The sequence below is a fragment of the Vidua chalybeata genome, chromosome 20, assembly GCF_026979565.1.
Source record: "Vidua chalybeata isolate OUT-0048 chromosome 20, bVidCha1 merged haplotype, whole genome shotgun sequence".
Taxonomy (NCBI): Eukaryota; Metazoa; Chordata; class Aves; order Passeriformes; family Viduidae; genus Vidua; species Vidua chalybeata.
The window spans coordinates 3,684,846-3,706,758 of NC_071549.1; the positions used below are offsets into that span (position 1 = coordinate 3,684,846).

General features: G+C 43.2%; 1 protein-coding gene across 1 annotated transcript in view; it reads left to right on the forward strand.

The window, feature by feature from the left end:
* Positions 1 to 21,913, forward strand: part of MYBBP1A (MYB binding protein 1a) — a 56,906-nt gene that overhangs the window by 24,408 nt on the left and 10,585 nt on the right. The window contains exon 24 of the mRNA XM_053961561.1: positions 18,801 to 18,914. Within this exon, the coding sequence (XP_053817536.1) occupies positions 18,801 to 18,914 (114 nt within the window). The remainder of the gene's footprint in view (positions 1 to 18,800; positions 18,915 to 21,913) is intronic.

A 21,913-nucleotide genomic window follows, 5' to 3' on the forward strand; every position in this document is an offset into this window, starting at 1 on the left:
GTAACAGGAGCCATTCAGATGCTGCTCAGCTGGCACTGGCTTGGAGAGGAGCAGTGTGGCCTCTCCAGCCCCAGCCCTTAGTCCTGGGGACCTCAGTGCCTGCCTGCTGCCCAGGTGTTTGTGCATTTACATCACAAAATGGGACATGAGGATGATTTGGCTGAAAACTTATCTTGCCCTTGCACACATAGTTTTTTTCCCCCTTTTACCATGTTAAAGTTAACTTCAGTCAATTCACTTACAGCAGAGGGACAGTCTGTTCAGGGGCAGGAGTGTCTGGGTGAAAGTTGTGACTTATTTCATCAGAGGCAATGCTCTTTAACATGGAATTATGACTTCTGTGAAGTCAGTACATGAATATTGTAAAGGAGAGGCTGTATGTGGACTGTTGGCTGTAGCTGATGACCCAGGCAACTGGGTCTTGCACTGCTACAGCCTTTTTGTGCATCCTTTCTCCCTCAGCTGGTCACCTCTAAAACCCAGAGAGCAGCAAACCCTCAGCAGCAATGCTGTGTCTTTACAAGCAGAGGTGTTTGTAGCTGTTGGATGGGTGTTATATGTTTTCTGGGAGCTACTTTCCTTTGGCCCTGGGTGTTTGCTGTAGAGTAGGGTGTTCTGGAGATATTCAAAGGTTGCATCTTGATGCAGAATTTAGCAAAAGAAAAGGAAGCTTTTACAACTTTAGCTAGTGTGACTGACATTGTCAGCCCTTCTCCTCTGACACTGTCCTACATGCCTAAAGGAGCAGTAACGTTGTTCAGCTCCATGTTGAAGTAATTTGTGAGATAAAACAACACTTCATGGGGGGTGAGAGCTCTCAAGGCAGTTTTAATTGTGGCTCACAGTGATAGGGTTGGTAGATTTTTCTTAGCAGTAAACTCAACCTGTGTAACAAATTCTAAACTGAAAAGGTGAATTTGCAGTGGTCTTACTGAGATTGAAGCTTGTACCTGTGGCCAAGTTCTGCTCCTCTGATGTTACAACTGGGGCACAGATGCCTGCAAGAGACAGTAATGCAGCAGTTTCCCTGGAAAATGAAAGAGATGGAGAGATTGGTGTTATTTGTGAGTGGGGAAACAAAGGCAAGGGATGTTTGAACCAGGGAAGGGAGGTTGTCATCCCACCCTGAATTCATTTAGTACCTGTTTAAACCTCTACAGGAGAAAGACACAGGATGTGTGTGACAGTAGATCTGCAAAACCACCTTGTTCCAGGCAGTTCATGCTTCTCAGCTGGACTTCTCAGCCATTGTGAGTCCACACTGGCTGCAGGACCCTGTGACTCTTGCTCTGCTAATTCAAATGCATTGTGCCTGTGGCAGCTGGTGCTCTGAGTGCTCAGTGATATTGGCTGGCCTGTTTTTAAGCTCTGCCTTTCTTCAAGTGGGAAGTTTAAGTCCCAGACATGCCTGTGTGAAAGTTAAAATGCTTCAGGCTTTAAAATAAATAGTGTTTGGTTGTCACTCATTTATTGAACTGAGAAATTTGGTGAGTTTTGTAATGGTTTGGGTGGATTCTTTTTGTTTTGTTTTGTTTGTGGGCTTTTTAATTTTCTTTCATTCTACAGTAGCAGTTGGGATCCCTTTCACAAACTTTTGTTGATACTTGCCATCCCATATGTATTTTAAACCAACATATAACTTAAGGCTTTACTGTCTTCTCAGAATATGGCCTGCCTCATCCCTGCCATGTGTCCTTGCAGTGTTCTCTGTTGTAGAAAGAAGTGACTAGAAACTATACAAAATCACTTGACTGCAAGCAGCAGCTGTGAAGCTTTTCAAGAGGACCTTTAGAGTGGGACAAGTGCTACAAGTTAAAGTAAAAAAAGGAAGAAAGAGGTAAAGAATGACTTTTTAGTGCAGTCTGATCTAAGTTGTTGAATGCAGTTCTGCAGACTGAGGTCCTAAGAATCAGTCACACTGTGACCTTGTCCTTGCAGAAATGTCTTCAGTGGTAGGAGGTGGGGCCAGTGCTTACATCACAATCTTTTGGTACATCCAGGCAGGTGTGAGAGCTTTCCCTTACAGACAAGGTGCTGCACACAGTGAAGTGCAGCTACCCTTCCTGGAATGCCTGTCACACACTGGTGCTCCCAGTGGCTCAGGCACAAATGGCAGCTGGGGAAAGACACCCCAGGGATAACTGGTATGGGAAAATGACAAGCCATCACAGGTGGAGCTTGCATTATCCCTTTGAGTTCTCCTGGTGTTAGTGAATTGTGGTAAGTGTCTGGCACAGATGATCTCACTGGCAGTGCAGTTGGCCAGCAGAACGTGTGTGGTGCTGACAGCATGGGGGAGGCTTGTGCTGTTTCATGGATGAGGGATGTTCCTGTCAGCCTGATGTCTTCCACAAGCACTAAACATATTCTCTCAAATTCTGTTTGGAGAAAAACGTGTATGAGCTAGTCCTCACTTCCTCTTCTCTTAGGACAATTCATTCTTACTGCTGCAGTTGCTTTCCAGGAGACCTTGACCTTCAAATTATTTCCTTGCTCCTGTTTCAGTGGGTGTAGTGTTGCTCTTTCAATATGCACAAAAGCCTGTTTTTTTAGTTTGTGCTGATGGAGCATAAACCAGGCATCAAGATGTGTTTAATTTAATGATTATTGCATGACTCAGCTACATACCAGAACCCTCCTGAGCCTTAGGTGAGGAATGTCTTCCTGGTTTATTTTTAGCTGTATTGGTCTGATGAGCAGAGCCACAGTAACATCTAATTCTGTAATTGTGCAGTCCTGGGCTCTCCCTGGGCTGATGCTGTTGCAGCACAAACCCCTCAGTGCTGCACTGGTAATTGTGGTGAGGTTTTCACTGCAGTATCCCCCCATTCCCATATATGAGGACTGGATGAGTCCATGAATTAATGTTTCTACCCTAAAAACTCTCTGTGGGCATGAGGATCAGGTGGAGAGGGAAAATGTGTGGCTCACTGCACTGCAGTACCCAGGTGTGCTGCTGATGCAGGCTCCTGCAGGCAAGGGCACCTGCCAGCTCCCAACTGGAAACAGGCTCTGGAGCACTGTGCTTTTCCCTGAGAAGTCCAGCTTGTTGGCCAGCAGTATTGGAACCAGTTTGGAAATGAGCACTAATAAATGAAAATTACTACTGCCAGGAGTAAGGTGTTGTCACCATCTTGCTCATGGCAGACACTTAAAACCTCTTCTAGTGTGAAACTTTTTCCATGGGTTTACAGAAATGGTTTCATATCCATCCCTTGTTCTTTTTCTTTGGGAAAGGCACTGGGATTGTACACATTAACACAATTGATAAGAGCCTCTGCAATTACTTTTGCACTGTGGTCACACATCCATTTGAATACATTCCTGCCTTCTTATTTACATTCAAAGCTATATTGATTGAGGATGTTGCAGTAGCTGCAAGCGTAATGAGGCTGTATTTGTCCATCAAATGAGTTTATTTTCTGTGATTTGGCTGGAACTCTGCAGGGCTGATGTAAGTGCAGAGCTGTCATGAAACTAATAAAAGTAATTTTACTTAGTGTGGAAATGAGAATGGGCACTGAGACAGAGTTCAAAATCATCTTATGTCATACAGATTCATTAGTATTTCAGAATGTGTTTTTATAAAGCTGTCTGTGACAAGGAACTCTAAGATCTATCTAACAGAGAGTGTATTTTAGGTAAGTTGCTAATTAATCTTGGTGCTTTGGCAGTCTCCCTAAAGGGATCAAACATATATAGATATAATTTTGCAGAACTGAAGCAGGTCTGTGCCAGAGCTGCCATCACCAGAAGAGTAAAATATGATCCCAAATTCCTGCCAAAGAGGTCTAGGCTGGTTGACAGTTGTCCTTCTGAACAGTTTATATTCTGTGTAAATATCTAAGTTAAAAATTAATTAAACTTTAATACAGCAAGAGCAGTAAAAGTGCTGCAAAGCCTCAGAAGACAGCACCCCTCTGTGTGATTGTTTGGGAGTATTTCACTTCGTGCTGGGGAGATGAATGGATCCCCACATTAATGCACCATGCCCTGCCTGTGTGCTCATAGATAGCTGCCAGCAGGTAGTAGAGGAAGAGCTTGTTATGGAACATTTTGCATAAGCTGTTACTAAAAATGAAGCAAAATAAACCTCCCCAGATAAGAACCAGTACCAGTTCAGCTCTACCTCCTTTGCATGAGGAATGAGCACTGGGCAGGCAACTGGTGAGAGCTGAGCAATAGGCCATGAGTGAAAGGCTCCCTTCCTTCAGAGCATCCTCTGTCCCTTGGTGCAGGTCAGACACCCTGAGCCTGTGTCCTCTGTCAAGGTGGTCAGACCTTCAGAAGGTGAATTGTCCCCAGGCAGTGAGATCCAAGGGATGCAGTGCTGGAGAGGCTGTTGCTTGTTGAATCCATCCTTTTCATCTTCCTTGGTTCAGTATGTGCCCTCTCCTCAATAAAAAGAAATCATTTGCAGCTGGAAAATCTATGTCAAACTGACATGCTTTGCCCCCAGACAGTGTCCTGTTCCTGTTTTTGTTTTGTGTAAGTTGATGGTCAAGGAGAATCTGTGTTTTGCAAGGTGAAGCTGAACTATGGGTGGGTTCTTGGACATTTTTGATGTATTTCATCACAAGCCAGCAAAGCCCTGTGACATGAACTAGCTCTAGATATGTAAACTGTCCACTGAAGTTGAAGGGAGAGCAGTTGAATGCTTAAATGCTTTGCTGGGTCAGAGCCAGAGTGCTCTACATTTTTGTGTGGAGATTTTGAGTTCCCAGACCTTTAGGATGATTGTGCATGTGGATTATTGCATCCCAACCTTGCATTTTTGAGAGTGTTTCTTGCAGTGGGATTGTGCAGAAAAAAACATTTTCCTTTGGTGAGCAGGAGAACATTGACAGCATCTATAAATAGTCTCTGCTGTTCATTAGAAAGGTGTCTGATGCCACAGCAAAACGTGTCTCCTTGAGGAATTGCTTTCTAAGCTGTGTTTCTCTTTTACCTGTGTGAGATGGTTGAAAATATAAAAAAGGTGTGTTGAAATTTTTCAGGTCCTCCTGACTGTATTTAAAGCTGAGTGCCTGAAATCCCGTGGCATGAGTTTTCACTTGTATTTGCATTGAGAACTTGGTGTGCTCGTGGTGTATTTCAGTTCAGTGTGGGACCCCTGTCACTGAACCTGCAGGGTCCTTTGGGAGCAACATGCATGTTGTGAGCTATTTATGTTTGTTTGTTTTTCCTTTATACAGTTGTTTTTTTTTTGTTGTACTTCTTGGTGCTTTCTAGTGGCCTCTGTCTTTTGCCAGAAGTGTCTAGCAGAGAGTTGCCTGCATTGCCCACAAACAAATCCATAGTGATACCAGCATTAATTGACTGGCACAGACACTGCCCTGTTATCTTTATATTCCACCATACTCAATGTAGCACAAGCAGAACATGAAAAAGCTTCTCTTTTCCTTTGTTGTGATTCTGGAGATCTAGGCTGTATTTATTCTGCTAACTGCTGTTCAGCCGATTGTGTTGATGATCATGTAGCAAATCCTCAGTAATGGAGGAAACATTCTAGTTTGTTGCTGGGAAGAAATAAGAAAATTAAAAGGTCACAGAAACTAATTCTTGCTGTAGAGACAGCTGCTGGTAAGAGCTGTCCAAGGAGGAAAGTGCTCCAGAGCAGTAACAGCTCTGCATGTAGGATGGACTTGCTGTGTTAGTTCTAAACCATATTGCAGTGATTTTCCAATTCTGAGTAATTTCCTAGCCTACTAAATTAAACTTGCCATCTTGCCACATGGGGAGTTGATAGTTTTTAAAAAGCGAGTTGATAGTTTTTAAAAAGAGATTGAACCACCCAAGTGTGTTGTGCTCAGCCTCCCAAACATAGCCCCTCCAACAGTTTGAGGAGTAGGTGTTTGTGTGGAGCAAATGGGAAAAGTTTGCTCAGAGACAAGGTTATTGCCATGTATTTAATAATGGCATAACAAACACAGGAGGGAAAGAATTGGCTGTGGTGTGAGAAAATGAGCTACTCTCAGTCATATGGACTCAAGATATATTAATGTTGCAAAATATAAAAAAAAAACCAGAATAGAATCCTGTTGAAATTCTGGGGAATGATTTATGTTCTCTTTACAGTAAGATCTTGGTGTGGGACTACTAGGAGGTGTGTTAGAAGGGTGTTTTGTTAGCAAGTGAAAAAAGATTAGGGCTTCTGCAGCATAAAATGAAATGCCAGTCTGGGCTCTGCTCACTGACAAGGATGTCCCCAAGTGTTTGTGTACCAAGTGGCAGGTCCATTTTTGTTGTAGTATGGGGGTGTGGGAGTAGTGGGATTTGGCTGCTTCTCTTTCTGCTCTCCCTTGGCCCATTTTAAAATGCCACTCTGCAGAAGTTGAAGCCCAAGAAAGGAGTTCAGGTATCTCTGCAGGATTTCTCAGCAGCCTCCACACAGAAGAGGGTTTCCAGCCCTGTCCCACTTCTCAAGGGGACTGTGCCCTCTGTCTTGTCATCCTGCCTCTCTCAGTGGATTCTGCAAAATGAAGAGGTCTGCTGGTGAGCATCCAAAACAAGGAATCTGCAAAGTTCAACTCAGTACAATTTCCATTTTTTTTTTTTGCTTAGCAATGCTTTTTATTTCAATATTCCAAGCTAATAATTTTACTGACATGCAAGTACCTTTTTTTTATACTGTATGAAGGCTAAACTTCAGTGGTTGATGTTTGAGCGAATTGGAATTTTAATTTCTCATTATCTGCTGCTGAATGTTCTCAAAAGATGAAAACCTTTGTTTGTGCAATATCAAGCCTGGTCTAGTGTATCAGGGGCAGCAGCTAAAAGCACACAGTGCCTAGGCAACATGGTCTTTTTTTAAATGTGTGCTGCTCTTAAATCTCCTCTAAATTATTAAATTAGACTTTAGCAAAGTCTCCTTAAATAGGCTGCATTATGCTGTAGCTGCCTTCTGAATTGCCTCGAAAATCCTATTGCAAGTCTCTTCTGAACTGAGGGTTTTGCTGTCCAGAGGAGACAACTGGATTGGAAAGTGTTGGGAGGAGCAGTGAGGGTGAGGCAACTGGGGACAGTTTTGGTTTTGGTCTTACCAATGTGTGTGAGTAACTTGAGGTGTCAGTGGAACCTCTTGGTGTTCAATACTACAATATATAAGTAATAAATAAATAGAAGTTGACAATTCCTCAGTTGGGGGTAGGCTGGTTTGGGTTTTTTTCAAGAGGAAAGCCAGAGCTGAGAGAAAGGAAAGTGTCCCAGATGGTTTCCTGGGAGCCTTCTTGGTCATGTTTCTCAGATGCTGCAATGTCCTGCAAGAGTCTTGGCTTTGAGTTCTTAACAAAAGAACATTTCTTGCTCTGATGTTTAGAGTGAGAAACTTGTAAAAGCAAAGTAGAAGTGCTCCAAAATAAGCAGGGTCATATTAAGAAACCAAATTGTTTTAGATTATTTTTTAAAATTGTGACTGTATCTTTAACTTGGGAGAGAAGAAGAAAATGGGCATATTTTCTGATTATTATTTTTAATGTGGGAAAGGGAGGCTTGGTTGCATTCCACAGAATCCATTCCTGTTCTTTTCTCCTCTGCTCTCAGTATGTCCCGTGGTACCAGTATTCCCCACCAGGGTTTCACTCCTGTAACTGTGCATTACAGGAAGAGGAAAAAAAATCAGAGCTCATGGATGCTAATTTGTGCTCTGCTGCTGATTTATCTTGTGTCCTCATGGCTCACTTAATTATGGCATCTTTTCATTTTTCAAGAATTTATATTGACTTTTTTTTGGAGCAAAATATTTAAACTGATTGGCCTTTCTGATATGGTAAGTGGTTACCCCAGGGAGAAATGAATCTCTGTGTTGACCAAAGCAGCAGTCCAATATCTGGATTGCTGTGTCCCAAGGGTCTGACTGTTGGCCTCTGTGAATGAAGAGCACAAGGTTTTCCCCAGCCCTGAATGCTCATGAGGGGTGATTTTAGATGATTGGCTTTAAGGCATTTACAGCATAGTGTGGCAAAAGCTGATAGGCCAAGAAACACATATAGTGTATTGTAATTAGTTGGCTTCTGATTGTGATGGCATGAATTATAACATCTGTATTGTCTCACCCTTCACATGAGACTGAAAACAGAATAAAAGTTTTTAAAACTCAGTTACCCCATCTCTGGGTCAGAAAAGGGCTTAGTCCAACACTCACCATTTTCTTGTATGCCAGTGAAATACTCAGAGCCGGTATCTAATACCATCAGCCAGGCCTGGCCCAGGGGTCCTGTGTATTATTTTATATGTTAGTCGTTTTGACTGCACAAGTGTCCTGCAGACCCTTTTTCTGAGGCAGAAAACCTGCCAGTGCAGCCCAGTATTTAACATGCAGGTATCCTCTGAAAAACTGCACTGTCAGATCTCTCTGTGGGTATGGACTCCTCTCTACTCCCTTTAAAATATAGCAACTTATTTGTATCATTGCATCTTGTTAGACTGTGGTGACCATAGAGGAAAGCTTTAATTTTTCTTCTAATTAGTTTTTTGCCTCTCCTAGCTGACAGCAGAGCAGTGCTGAAGGAAGCAGGTGCACCTGTGCACTCTTGTATTGGGCACAGATGTCCTACTGCAATGAGCAGACTCTCCCAAATGGCCCCTCTGGTTAGTCAAGTGCAAGTTGAGGCTTTTCCTCTGGCAAGAACATCCTCCAGAGCACTGTTTGTAGGAGAACCAAGCATGGAAAAAGTCCATTCCTTGGCAGCAGTGAAGAGAATGTGATTTACAGAGTCTCTGGTTAGACAAAGTAATGATGGTTTAGGGCATGAAGAAACCTGTGTGACTGAATGCTGTAGATACGGTCTGCAGGCTGTGTATATAATCTGCCAGGACTGCTAGTCCTGGGATTTCTGCTGTCTCAAGTACATTTAAAACCCATCTGTGGTGACTGTGTCAGTGAAATCAATGAGTATCTTTACCTGTAGGGTCTGGACTGACACAACTCGTGCAGGTGCAGCTGCATTATATAAAGGTGGTTGGTGTGGGGTGGAGCTCAATCCACATTTTCAGCCAGACTGAACAGCAGTGGTTACAGTGCTTGTCATGCCATAATCATTTTCATGTTGTGGAGGAGGAGGAGTATGTGCCAGTGTAACTTATGGGATGAAGTTTCTGTTGTCTGTGCTCAGTCACAGCAGAATGAAGTGAGCAGCTCATCTGATCAATCAACTGCTGCTCTTCAGAGCCCTGGGAATGGTAGTGGATAATAACAGTTTGCTTCGCTTCTCCTTGCTACTGCCTAGAGCAGGACATCTGAGCCACAGGTGAAGAGGTTTATGAGGGATAATAAAAGTAGAGAGGAGAGGGGAGTTAGCAGGAGGGGTAGGAAGATGGAGATTCCTTCACAGCCAGTTTTGTCTTTGCTTCCTGGAAGCTTTGCTCTTTTTCAGAAGAAAGGTAGCAAAACCTGAAACCCAAAAGTGGAGTATCCAAAGTAGGGACCAAGGTCTGATCTGGCTCCACATCCTGTGGTTTTCCTCTCCCTGCAGGCACTTCTGCTATCTTTGAGTCTTGGTCTTGGGATGGAGGTGAGGGATCCAGTTCACCTGCCACTTCAGTAGGTGATGAGCAGGTGATTGCTTTTCCATTTTTTCCATTGTTGAGATAGTGACTGGGAAGTTGACCTGCACTGGGAATGTCTGTATGGATGTATGTTCTAACAGTCCCAGGAGGACACAAACACCCTTTTGTTTGCAAATTGCTGTTCTGCATGTTTAAACCAGTCAGAGAGAGGGAGAGGTTTGGGAGTAAAAGTTAAACCCACAGAGTTCATTCATCATTTTTGTGCTTAAGAAGGTCTAAACAGATCATCAATATGATGCGGATGGTCAAATGAGCAAAACATGTCTTGTATGGCAATTATTTTCAATGTACTAATTATATGTAAGCTGTTGTGAGTGGTTTAAAGGTTCCTGCCAGATCTGTGGAAATCTGCATTTTTCCTGGGAAGGAAGAACAGGTAAAGATGCCTGAAGCTGGGCTGCAGTGCAGGTTGGCTTGTTCCAAACCACTGAAGATTGCAAGAGCTTGATGACGTAGGATGTTTGGTGGGAGTACACTGAAACTGCCTTTCTTGTCCAAGGTTGTAAAATGTGATTTAAATGTCACTTAAATGCTTTACCTGTTGTAATTAACCAGCCTTGCAAAATTTTTCTCATCCATTTGTCAAGGAACTTAATTTAAGCTTTAAATTTGTTTTCATCACTTTTTAGCACAGACAATTTTATTCCTGAGCTCATAAATCTCCCCTTTTTTTTTTTTTTTTTCCTTTTTTTTTTGGCAAGGCCAGACTGAGGGAGGAGCCTGCTTTCTGGCCCAGAGCATGATGTTTGGAGCACTGTGAAGGTGTGGGAGCAGGGGATGGTGGATGATGGCTGGGGGTTTCTGATAAGTTTTTACTTCTGCATTCTGCTTTGATCTGTGTTTCTGGAGGCAGGGCAGACCTTTAAACTGTCATCTGTGTCCTGCTCGTGTTCTGCTGACCTTAGACAGCAACATCACACCTTGTCAGGGCTGGCTGAGGGAATGCCTTGAAAAAGCCATTTCCTTAGTCGAGGACACTGGGTTGTAGCAGGAATTACTGAATTCAGCTCCAAAGCCAGGTGATCATACAGGAGATGTTTTCATGGTCTTCATGGGGAGTGTGAGCTCCCTGTGACTGTGCTTTCAGGCACCAGGAGCCTGTCTAGTGACTGACAATGTCCTTGTCAGGACAGGAACAGGGTGCAGGGAAGGCTCTTCTCAGGTCCCTTAATCAGAGGGATGACAGGGTAAATTTGGGGTAAAAATTGATGTCTAATTTTTAAACCAAGAAATAGTTGTGTTGTTGCTCAGGTGTCCTTTCATGGGCAGTTCTGCACAGCTGAACATGCCAGCCACGTTCTCCTAACAATCCACTTATCCCAAAAGGTGTGAGCACTTTCCATACTGAAACCTTTTAGACAGCTACTAAATGTCAGTCTTGGCTCTACTATTTGTGTGTGCCTTCTTTCAGTGGTGGTAAATGAGAAAAATTAGCTTGTGTTACCAAAAATAGTTTTCTTAAGCCACAGCCAGGGCTTTGTCTTATCCTCCCTCCCTGTTAGATTTGAAATGTGTATGAATCACATCTGTGTGCACATGCTGTGTGTGAGATACTGCAGTGACATCTTGGGGATTGAGGAAAAGTGATTTGGCAAATGTTTCTTGAGTACCTCTGGCTTTCACTTTCTATACCTAAAACATTCCAGTAAGTTTTGTATGTTTTAAGTAAATAATTGGTGTTTGATGCTTGTTCAGTGAGGATACATGTTAAGGATCTTGAAGCATAATTTCTTGTTTGTACTTAAATTTGGAAAGAATCTTGTTCTGTCCCTCTTTTTGTCTTCCCCCAAGGAGGCCATGGAGATTCTCCAAGAGCTGGAGCCCCTCTGCTCTGGAGCCAGGCCAGAAGAGTGGGGGTGTTCACCTGGAGAAGAGAAGGCTCCAGGGACACCTCAGAGCCCCTTCCAGTGCCTAAAGGGGCTCCAGGAGAGCTGGAGAGGGACTGGGGACAAGGACCTGGAGTGACAGGACAAGGGGAATGACTTCCCACTGCCAGAGGGCAGGGATAGATGGGATTTTGGGAAGGAATTCTTCCCTGTGAGGGTGCTGAGGCCCTGGCACAGGGTGCCCAGAGCAGCTGGCAGCACTTCTCTGGAAGTGCTCAAGGTCAGGCTGGACGGGGCTTGGAGCAACCTGGGACAGTGGAAGCCCATGGCAGGGGTGGAGCAGGATGGGCTTTAAGGTGTCCCATCCAGGCCAAACTGTTCCATGATTGTATGGTATATACAGCATACATGATACATACAGCCCTTGCCTCTGAACAGCCTTCTGGGAATGGGAATTTGCTGTGTGGAACACATCCATTGTTGTGGTTTATTGTCCTATCCCTCTCATAATTTGTCCTTTTGAATAACCTTCAAGGCTGAGTTTCTAACTGGGACTCAGCTCCCAAACCAGTATCAAACAGACTTGTAGCTCATGGGTTCAGAAATACTCAAGTGGATGAATCAAACACGGTTGAAAATAAGAAGCCTTGAAACTCAGGACTGCTCCATTGGAGCCTTTGTCTCCATCCCACATCCAATGGGAATGTAAAATTAAAATAGTTTGACTGTATGAGCAGAAATGGGGGTAGATTGGCACTTGCTTCATGGCTTTGGATGCTCTTTTTTTTCTTTTTAAAAAAGCTGTAAGAGTAATTGGAAGAGGCTTTTGCTGTGGTGCTCTGGATCTCCTGCTCTGTGGTAATAAATGACAGATTGTTCTCCTGTAACCAATAGTGTAAGGTGGAGTTTTTGGATTTTGGAGTGGGTTGGTTGGTTTATTTTAAACATGTAATAAATTGCAGATAGCTGAGGAATTTATTTCATAGTTTAATTATTTACTGAAATTCAAAGAAAACTTATTTAGGATTTCCCATATTCTTGGTCTCTGTTCTTTTACCCAGCTTTCCTGGTAACATTTGTCACAAATGCAGAATGTGATTCATGAGATTGCAGTCTCAAAGGGCTTGAGAGAATTTCTAGAAGTGCAATTATTTTTTGCCATATTCCTGTTGCTGTAGAATAGTCTTAATGCTGAGGATTACACACTGAGAGCTGCTGTTTTATGCTGTGTGCTGGCACTAAGTCAGATGTGCTGGCAGGGCAGGCTCTGTGCCACAAGGGAGACATCAGTGCTCTGAAATACCAGTGGCCTCTCTGGTGTGATACCAGCTGTATATTTTTGTCTCCTGGACTTCCAAGAGCAGTGGAATGTTGATACTACTAAAAATCCTGATGCTTCTTCACTTCTGAAAATGTATTTGAGTTGCACAAACCTGTAATTTTCCAGGTAAAATGTTTTCTTTTTATATATATATATTTAACATAAAGGGAATGAGATGCTCTTGCCACACTGGTGACAAGTTTCATGTTGATAAACTTCGTTCATGCTGCAAAAACAACAGGCAAAAAGATGAGAAAAATCCATCTTCATGTCTTTGGTTAGCATTTAAACTCCCCACTGCTTCCTTTACAAAGTGTAAGGAGATGTGATAAGCTCTTAATACTGTCCTGGATAGGATTTAATGAGAGTTTCTGTCCTGCCACGTGCTTCAGACAAGCCAGGTGAACTTGCTGCCTCTTTCCTGAAAGCTGGAATTGGCTGTCAGGGAGTTTGGAAGGGTTACTCAGCTGTAGCCTGCAAACTGCTTTGGGATCACCCAGCAGAGCGGCTGTGTGAAAACTCAGAGTTGGGGTTTGGTGTGTCACAGTGCAGGAACATCTTAAGGTTCCTGCTCCTGTGGTGGTGGCTGCTGATTTCTGTGTCTTTTCTCTCAGGAGTGTGCCTGGGTGGCAGGTTTTTTTTCACTTGTTTGCAAAGCCACCTACGGACAGTATCCTAAACCACCTGGGACTCAAAAGTGTGTATTTTTGCATCAGAAACAAGTGTCCTTATATAAACAGAGTGCTTTTCTTTGGAAAAACAACTCTGAATTTAGGTCATGCCTTCATCTCTTCAGGATTGCAAACAGAATCTCTGCAGTATTGCAAAGGCTTATTTGTTTTGTTCTTCTCTTTCACAACTGCAGTGATTGAAAACATCTGGATCTGTTCCCCTCCATCCAGCTCACCTGGCTGGTGACTGGGGAGAGCAACTTCTGACCTACTTGTGTTGGGTACCTGCTTTCAATAGGAAACCAGTGCCTGGATTGGTAGGGCTTTAATCCATTGCCATATTTAATGGTTAGGCCAGATGTCTTGTCCTTCCCCATGCAGGATAAAGTTGGGTTGTATGCAAACTCCACTCACACTCCTTTTTAGTTTCTGGTTAAGATGGGTGAGCACACCTGGGAATTACCAGCACATCTTGGTTACTGCAGTGGGCACATTGCCTGTTTCAGAAAGAAATCACAACCATTTGCACAGAGTGGTATTTTGTGTAATTGTAGTAGATAAGAGAGAGATGACCAAAGGCACAGAAAACCTTAGGGTCAGCACTGCCCTTAGTTATTGTTTGTTCTGTGCTCCCACATGGACTGATAATGAGCCTTTCTGCCTTATTTACTTGTATGCTTGATAGATATATGTGGGAGTCTGTAAGTGTATCTACCATGCCTGCTTGAATAGACTTCCCTTGTATTTTTTTTTTTTACTATTTTTACTATTTCATAGTCTTTTTAAAAACTGACATTAAGGAGAAAAATTTTTGATTAGGCAGTTGGGTGGCTTCTAGTGCACAGGATGCACTGCAGCATACAGCTCCCTTTAGAAAAAACTCTAATCTGGCTGTCATCTGCTTGTAACTATTCTCACACATTCTCATTTCAGAGACTGTGCATATGGGGGGGATGACAACCCTCTTTCCTGAACTGGACTGGAGTTTGGTAGCTGGGACTCCTGAGTCTTCTGCTATTTTTGTCCATTTGTGAAGTGTTGATCATACTTGGCTCTTTCATAGAACGCTCTGTCAGGAGCACAGCAGGCTTGATTTGGCACTGAGAAAATGCAGAGACTCTTCTATGATATTCTTGGGGACAGTATTGTTCTGCCAGCCTCCAAAATTGCCAACTGTTTGTAAGACATTCTAAAATACCAGTGTTGCTGGGAAGGGCAGGAGGAAGAGAGACAACTGGGTTGTCAACTGGTTGAGTCCAGCTCTGTGCTGGATTTTGTGGAAGTACTTTCCAAACTTCAGATTGCTGCTGGTCTGTGATCTGATGGTACAACATGCAGCTGGTCATGTGTCAATGACACATAATGAATATATTAAGGGTAAATGATGAGCTGTGAGAAATTACAAGGGTTGAAAGTACTGATGCAAAGATTTGAACTAGCTGGGGTGGCTTGACTCCTCCTAAGGTGCTCTATGTGTGTTTTTTTTTATTTTAAAAGTCTCAAAGAAACCTCTGCATCACAGAACTGAACATAGGTAAATTTTGTGACTATTCTTCATTTCTGAAAAGATCTTTCTGTATTCTGGTATTGCTGCCACTGTTTGGTGGTGCTCCAGTGATGTGTTTCCAGAAGTGGCTGGGGATGGGAAGATCCTCATTCCAGGAGATGGCTTCAAAAATCCCCTGAGCAGTCTCATTTTCTTTTTTAGGCTATTTTCATTAAAAACATTGAGTGTTTGCATTCCCAAAAAGTGGGATGTGTTGAGTTGGGCAAGAAAGTGGCTTGTGGTATCTCTGGGTAGCCCTCTAAAGCAGGTGTGGGGTGATGAACGTTCACTGCCATGTGCACACCTCTAACATGCTGGCTTCTAGCTGCATTGTGTCCATGTATTTGAGAAGATAAAACAAGGAAAATAAAATGCAACAGCAGAGCTGTTTCTCTACCACCTCAAGGAAATGGCTCCTGAGAGACTTTGGGTCTCTCCTTACTCTTGAAAAGTGCTCATAGTCTTAGCTCCCCTTATATTAGGTGATAAAGCAAAGCTTTTTTTTTTTGCCTGGTGAAGCTCCTGAAGGTCATGAAAGTGATTGCTCTTTGAATGTTCAAGATCCTTTTTGCAAATCCTGCCAACGACTATTGTAGGGAGCTATTCCATGCCCTTCCAGCCAGTGGGTTGATGTTTCAGAGCCCTGACAGATGAATTGTGGCTGGAAAGCCATTGCTGTAGCCTGTTGCTTTCCAAGGGGGTGTGGCAGCTTTGTGCTCCTGGTTGCTAGATTGTTTTCTCTGGGTAATTTGCCTGTTAAGCAATCTTCTGATGACATTCAGGATCCTTCTTCATGTGCTTATGGATGCTATGACTGATGTGTGATGGTTGCACCACCTTCTAAAGAAAACTTGGTGCCCCTCCTGGTTTGGTTTGAATTTGCTGAGGTGGGATGGCATGAGCAGGAGGATTGAGGAGTTATTGTTGTTTCTTATTTGGTTTACCCTTGGAGCAGGATTGAAGAACTTGATTCTAGTTTTGATTCTGCCCCTGATGTTTTTGGCCGAGTGCACTGATGTCAGTCCCTCTCCCTGTGGTTTAACTTTTGCTGTTGAACTGTTCAGTTTGCTGTGAAAGAACAGGCTGTATGTTAATAACTGCTCTAGGAACAGAGAAGTCATTGACTCTGGGATGAATATGATAACCTTAAACTACAGCATAGCATGATACTGATAACCCTGTAGGTATTAGTGTCATATATACTCTCTGACTGAGATGTTCTTAAGCCAACTTTTATTTCAACCAACAAGTAAATATTTTATTTTTGTTGTTTTAAATGAGAAAAGTTGTTTGTGCTTAGTACTAAATTATCATTGGTTTAAAAAAACAATCAGGAAAAAAGAATAATGTTGAGTAGAGCAATACCAGTGTTTTAATTACGTGAAACTCAAAACATATTTTCACTTTACTGGAATCTAATACACAGGCTCGAAGGGGTGAAAGCTCTGAGTGTGACAGAATTACTAAAGAGTGCTAGCACCAGCCAGGATCCTCAGATGATTGGGTGCTCTGACTTCCTCATTTATGTCACACAGAAGGGAATGCTCAGTGGTTTGGGTTGGGTTTTTTTTTTTCCCTTTCTTTTAAAATACTTTTCAAGCTTAGTGATTCCTGACGAGTAGGTCCCATCCGGGGACTGTTCTCAGTGTGCTGTATAGTGAGTCTCAGGTCTCCAGAGCCCCCATTCCACTGGACTTTGGTTTCCTTCCAGTTATTTTCCTCATTAGCTTGCCGTGCTCCTGCCCACTGCTGACTCGAGCTGCCCCTTGGCACTGGTGCCTCTGGAGTTAACCTGTGGTCCTGAGATATCCAGGATACCCTCATACAACCCTTCTCTCTGTTTTACACCCACTTGCAGTATAAATGTGTTTGTAATTGTTAGAGAAGAGCTGGTGCCTGAGGGTTTGTGACCCTGCCTGGGCCTTTCAGAATGAATTACAGTCTTTCATCTACTCCAAGGGTCACGTTCTCTTTTTAATTGCACTGAAGTGACTTTCCACTACATTTGGTAGACACATGCCATCATTTGTCCTGTAAGACACAGCCGTCCCATAATTACAAGGAATATGTAAGCCTGCCTGCCTGCCTTGAAGATGGTGTTAGGGTGTTCTCTCTCACTGAATGAGCATAAATCTTGTGACATGGTCTCACTAGTTCCCTGCTGCATTTTCACCTTCCAGTGAAGAACAGATTTCTGTGTGTAATGAAATCTCTTTCTATTTGGATAATTCTCTTCACTGGCCATACTGGTGCAAACTGGAGGTAAGCTCACAAGGATGTGTGACATTATCTGTTGTGAAACAGATACAAGTGCTGATACTCTTCAGGGAGCAACCTGTGTTCTAGTATCCATCTGTCCCAGAAGCCTGGAATGTGTTGTGTAGGAAACACAGACCTCCTTGAGCTTGTGGTTTTCTGTTTGACTGCCTACAACTCTGGCTGGTGATACTGCTCCCAGGAATTCCAGGGATTTCTTCTCTTTGCTCACTTTGAATTATTCAGTAAATAGCTCCCTAGAAATTGAAACCCTAGAAACCCAATAGAAGTTTTTAGCCTCCTGCTCAATGTTTTTCAGGTCGCTTCTGTTTGACCCCAGGGGGTCCCTGGAGGCCAGGTTGGGTATCACCAGGTTGCTTTTATCCTTGAGGTCTCAGAGTTTTAATCTCAATGATGTCTTTCATAAGGAGCTTTACAAACTTTGCTCATTTGTTTTCTGTGATATGTGGTTAAAGAACAGCAGCTGTTGCTTTCTTTGGATGAGATTAGTTTTTGTAAATCCTTCTGATTTTTGATATTTGTAACTGCATTCAGTTTTGGTCTGTGTGATGGCAGCTAGAGGCATCATTTTTTTCTTTGTATGAGTAGAATTTGCTCACTAACTCTGTGGTGCTACAAAAAATTCCCCCTTAAATCCTCTAAGCTATTTGTACTAATCCTCATTACTGCATTTTGTGCATTTCTCTATTTTGCCTTTGACTAATGCTGCATTTTTCTCTTGTACCTAAGAAAGCCTTAAAATAGGAATTCTGGAATAGAAAAGGATATGTAAGATATGTAAGAAGATTGCAGAATACTGTTGGTTTTCTAGTGGCGATTCTTTTCATTGCTGTGTTAATGTAGAGGCTTAATGAGCAAGTTTGACTCCAGGGCAAGGCCCAGTGCTGCTCTGAACAGGCGTTCCCATCTAGTATTCCTTTGAAATGAAGCATTTGCTCTCCTGCTTTTATTTTTATTATTTGTGCCTATTGCATTGGTCAGGGCACAGTAAAGGGTGCAGTCACTCAAAGGTGCTGCCTGAAAACTTGGGGAGACTGACAGTGATGCCCTTGCAGCAGCTGCTGAAGCATATTTTGGATATTTGTGCCTAAATCTAGAACTGTAATGATTCCTTCACTCCCCTTTGACCTTCTCTTTTCTATATGTGCATTCAACCAAAACCCACCACCCTGTCTTCTGAGGGGTGACTCTGTATTGAGCTAGAGAATGTTTTCAGACAGAGCCTTTTGCTGAAGGAGGGCAGGTTTAGGTTGGATATTAGGAAGAAATTCTTCCCTATGAGTGTGGTGGGGCCCTGGCACAGGTTGCTCAGAGAAGTTGTGTCCAAGGCCAGGTTGGATGGAGCAGCCTGGGATAGTGGAAGGTGTCCCTGTCCCTGTTGTGGTCCCTGGCAGAGGGCTGGAATGAGATGATCTTTAGGGTCCCTTCCAACTCAAATCAGTCTATGATATACTTGTTTGGTGAGGATATGCAGCCTTTGTAAGCTGGCCTCCCCTGGATGGTGTGTGTAGCAGTTTATTTCAGCAGGGTATTTTCATTGCTAACACCTTCCCTGGAGAGTTTCATGTTCTTCTCTCCCCTTTCTCTTTCAGGCCATGGCCTGTCTGCTTCTCCACAGAGTTCTGCTACTTCATGAGCTGAAGCTCTTTGTTACAGAAGAGGAGTGGGAGGAATTGATCACCAGAAGCATCAGCCAAGTGACAGAGGTAACAAGCTCAGCATGTTTGAAGTACAGATGACACCTAATGGATGCTGCTCTCATTTGTCTGGTGCTTGGTCTCAGAGCTGCAGTCTGGGACTGGGCTCATCTTAAGTGGTCTTAGAGACCTTGTCCCTGATGGCACCAGCTCTGAGTAGTGCCTACCGGGCTGGCAGAATTCTTGTAACACTACTGTGATGTTCCTGGTGCAGCTCAATGAGGCTGTGTATCAATGAGATCCAAGAGACAGAGCTTGAATTTTAGGGAATTCACTCATACAGATCAATTGAAGGTGTTAAAAAAAAAAGAGGAAAAGAAAAAAGAATGGAATGTTATTGTGAACACTAATTTCAGGACATGTCATGCAAGTTCTGCATTGGAATGAACTTCAGGGCCACAAAAGTAGAGCTGAGGTGCACTGGACTTTTGACTCCTGGTGCACTGCAGGCCTTCTGGACCAGACTGCCTTGCTAATATTGCTCATCAGGGAAACCTTAAAATACATTGGAAAATCGTTTGTACAGAGGAAACAGTGACAGAAATTGCAGGGCTCCTGAGTCAGTGGCAAGTGCAAATTGTACCTGAGGACAGTGTTTGGGTGCAGCTGTTACGTGGGAGATGATCTGTAAGACAGGAGGTTGAAGAAGCAAATGCCATTCACTTTTATTCTTGTGGATTGATGTGGGGGGAACCAAGCAGCCAAATTAATGTTGTGATGTGGCAACTAAACTTGATGACATGGGAGATTCCAGTCTTGGAGTTTCTACGTAACTGTAATAATGACCTCTTTCTAAGGGTAGCTTTCATTACTTACTCAGATGCTGGCTACATGGTAATTTAGGCTATTCTATAATTTGCTGTATTGAAACAGAACAATTAGCTCTGTTTCTTTCTGTCAAGGGGGAACAAAATCTAAGCAAGTTTAAAACAGGGAATTTAAAGATGTTGTTTATAATCTGTATCTTCAGTTTCATTAAACACTTTTTATTTAAAGATTACATCAGGTATCCAATGGGTGGAGTTAGGTATGATTTTGTTTTTCAGCTACATAAAGCATGCCACTCCTCCCAACCTGGTCATTTCCATGTTTCTCTCTAGCAGCTGAATGCATGCAGAACTCAGTGATTCACTGGGAAACCACAAACATTTACAATGCCTTTATGTTGTTCTTGTCAGGGAGAGTTTAGCAACTTGCAATCCAGCCAAGATTATGATGAGCTTTGCTATTAAAGTTTCCTCAGTGCCTCTCATTTCTGTGGTCATGTGTGTTTAAAGAAAAATTCCTGAGAAATCCTGTCAGTTTGTTTGGGTTGTCCAAAGTTTACCCTGTGGGCAGGAGGCCTCCCATATTGTTAAGTGGCAGTGGCATATAGCTGCTGATTCTCTTTTTGGCCTGAGAAAGTCCTGAGATAACATTTTTACAGACTGCTGTTGGTGTTCATACATGTGAGGGTTTTGTCTCCCTTCCTCCTGCTTCCCCCATTACTTAACCCAGCTGGTGTGGCCCTGTGGGGCTGGGGCAGCTGCACATTAAATATTGCTGTAGTGAGAAGGGGTCAAGGACTTTATATTCCACATAAGGGTTTTGATTCATAATCAAAGGCTGGCACTTGTGCTGAAAGACTTTCTAAAGCTGCAAAAGAAATGCTGTGTCTTTTTGGTGGTGCAGAAATGCTCACTTCTTTGATTAAGAACTGTAAAAATACGTAGTGGCTCTATGGTGTAGTAAAACAATACAGTGTCACTGATCTCTTTTAAAGATGGTAAAAAATCTCTTGTAGTAGAAGTCAGAGGCTGGAAACGGAGCAAATTTAGAATCTGTAGAAAGTATGTATTTGTCAAAGAGAGTATTCCACCACTGAAGTAATTTGCCAAAGGGTTTATTAGCCCTGAAATCTCCAGGTGGAAGCTGTGTGCTTGGCTGACAAAGAAGCTGCAGGTGGTTAGAAGTTCCTGGCCTGATGTTGAAGTTATGGGGTGAGTTTGTTTGGGAAGAGCTTGGACTAAACAGCAGCCCTTTCTGTCACTGCTGTCCTCACACACTCCTGCTTAGCTGGAGGACTGGGAGGATGTTTGCAGAGCTCTGAGTTCTCCTGCAGCTCAGTCTCATCCCTTTTCTTCTGAGACTAGTTTCCATGGGCCATTCTAGGTCAGCTGTGAATTTAGAGGTGAGTATGTACGTGAGTAGATGCTGGCAGATGTGGATGCTTACCTGTGAGAGCCTGGACTGGAAGCTGTGGCATGCTGTGGAAAATGATAATATTTATTGCCCTGCCTCTGGTTGAAACGTCTGCATTTGTCATAGGTCATTCCTGCCACTGTCCATCACAAATAGCTGTTTTAAGAGGAAAAATATGATAACTGTGAATATTGTACCTTTCTTTGACCCAGGGCAAGGTTTGCAAATTTAACTGATGTGCTCTTGTAATTCAAGTGGTGCTGTTCCTCACAAGGACACTGTCACCTGAAGGCTGTGCCATACCCTGTGTCCTGGGTCACATTTGCAGCTAGGAGGCTGTAGCTCCCCAGGTGCAGGACTGCCCTGGCAGGCTTAAGGCTGTCAGAGAGGACAAGATATTATCTCCTGGTGTCTGCCTGCTTATCCTGTCTTGCCTCAGGGATTGCACTGCATACCTGCTGAGATCCCTTGCTGAGGAGCTTCCTCACCAGGGAAATCTGGGCTGGGTTAGGCAGTGATATGAGCTGGAACTGGGAAAGAAGCAATGTGAGACGAGTGCAGTCTTGGATATCACTGAATTATGCAGGCAAAGCTAAGAGTCAGATGAGGGAGAATCAACAGCCGGGAACATTAAGTGAAGAGACAGATTCCTGAAATAGCAGCTCTAGCTGCTGCGAGGCAGTGGCTCTCGTGCTTACATAAGCTAACTTGACCTTATTTGTTCCCAAATTGTTTAAGCATGCTTATAAAACATACATCACGGCCATGAGGGATCCATGTTTGCCCTCTCCTTACTCAGTGAGGCAGGTCTGGATGTCCCACCAGGT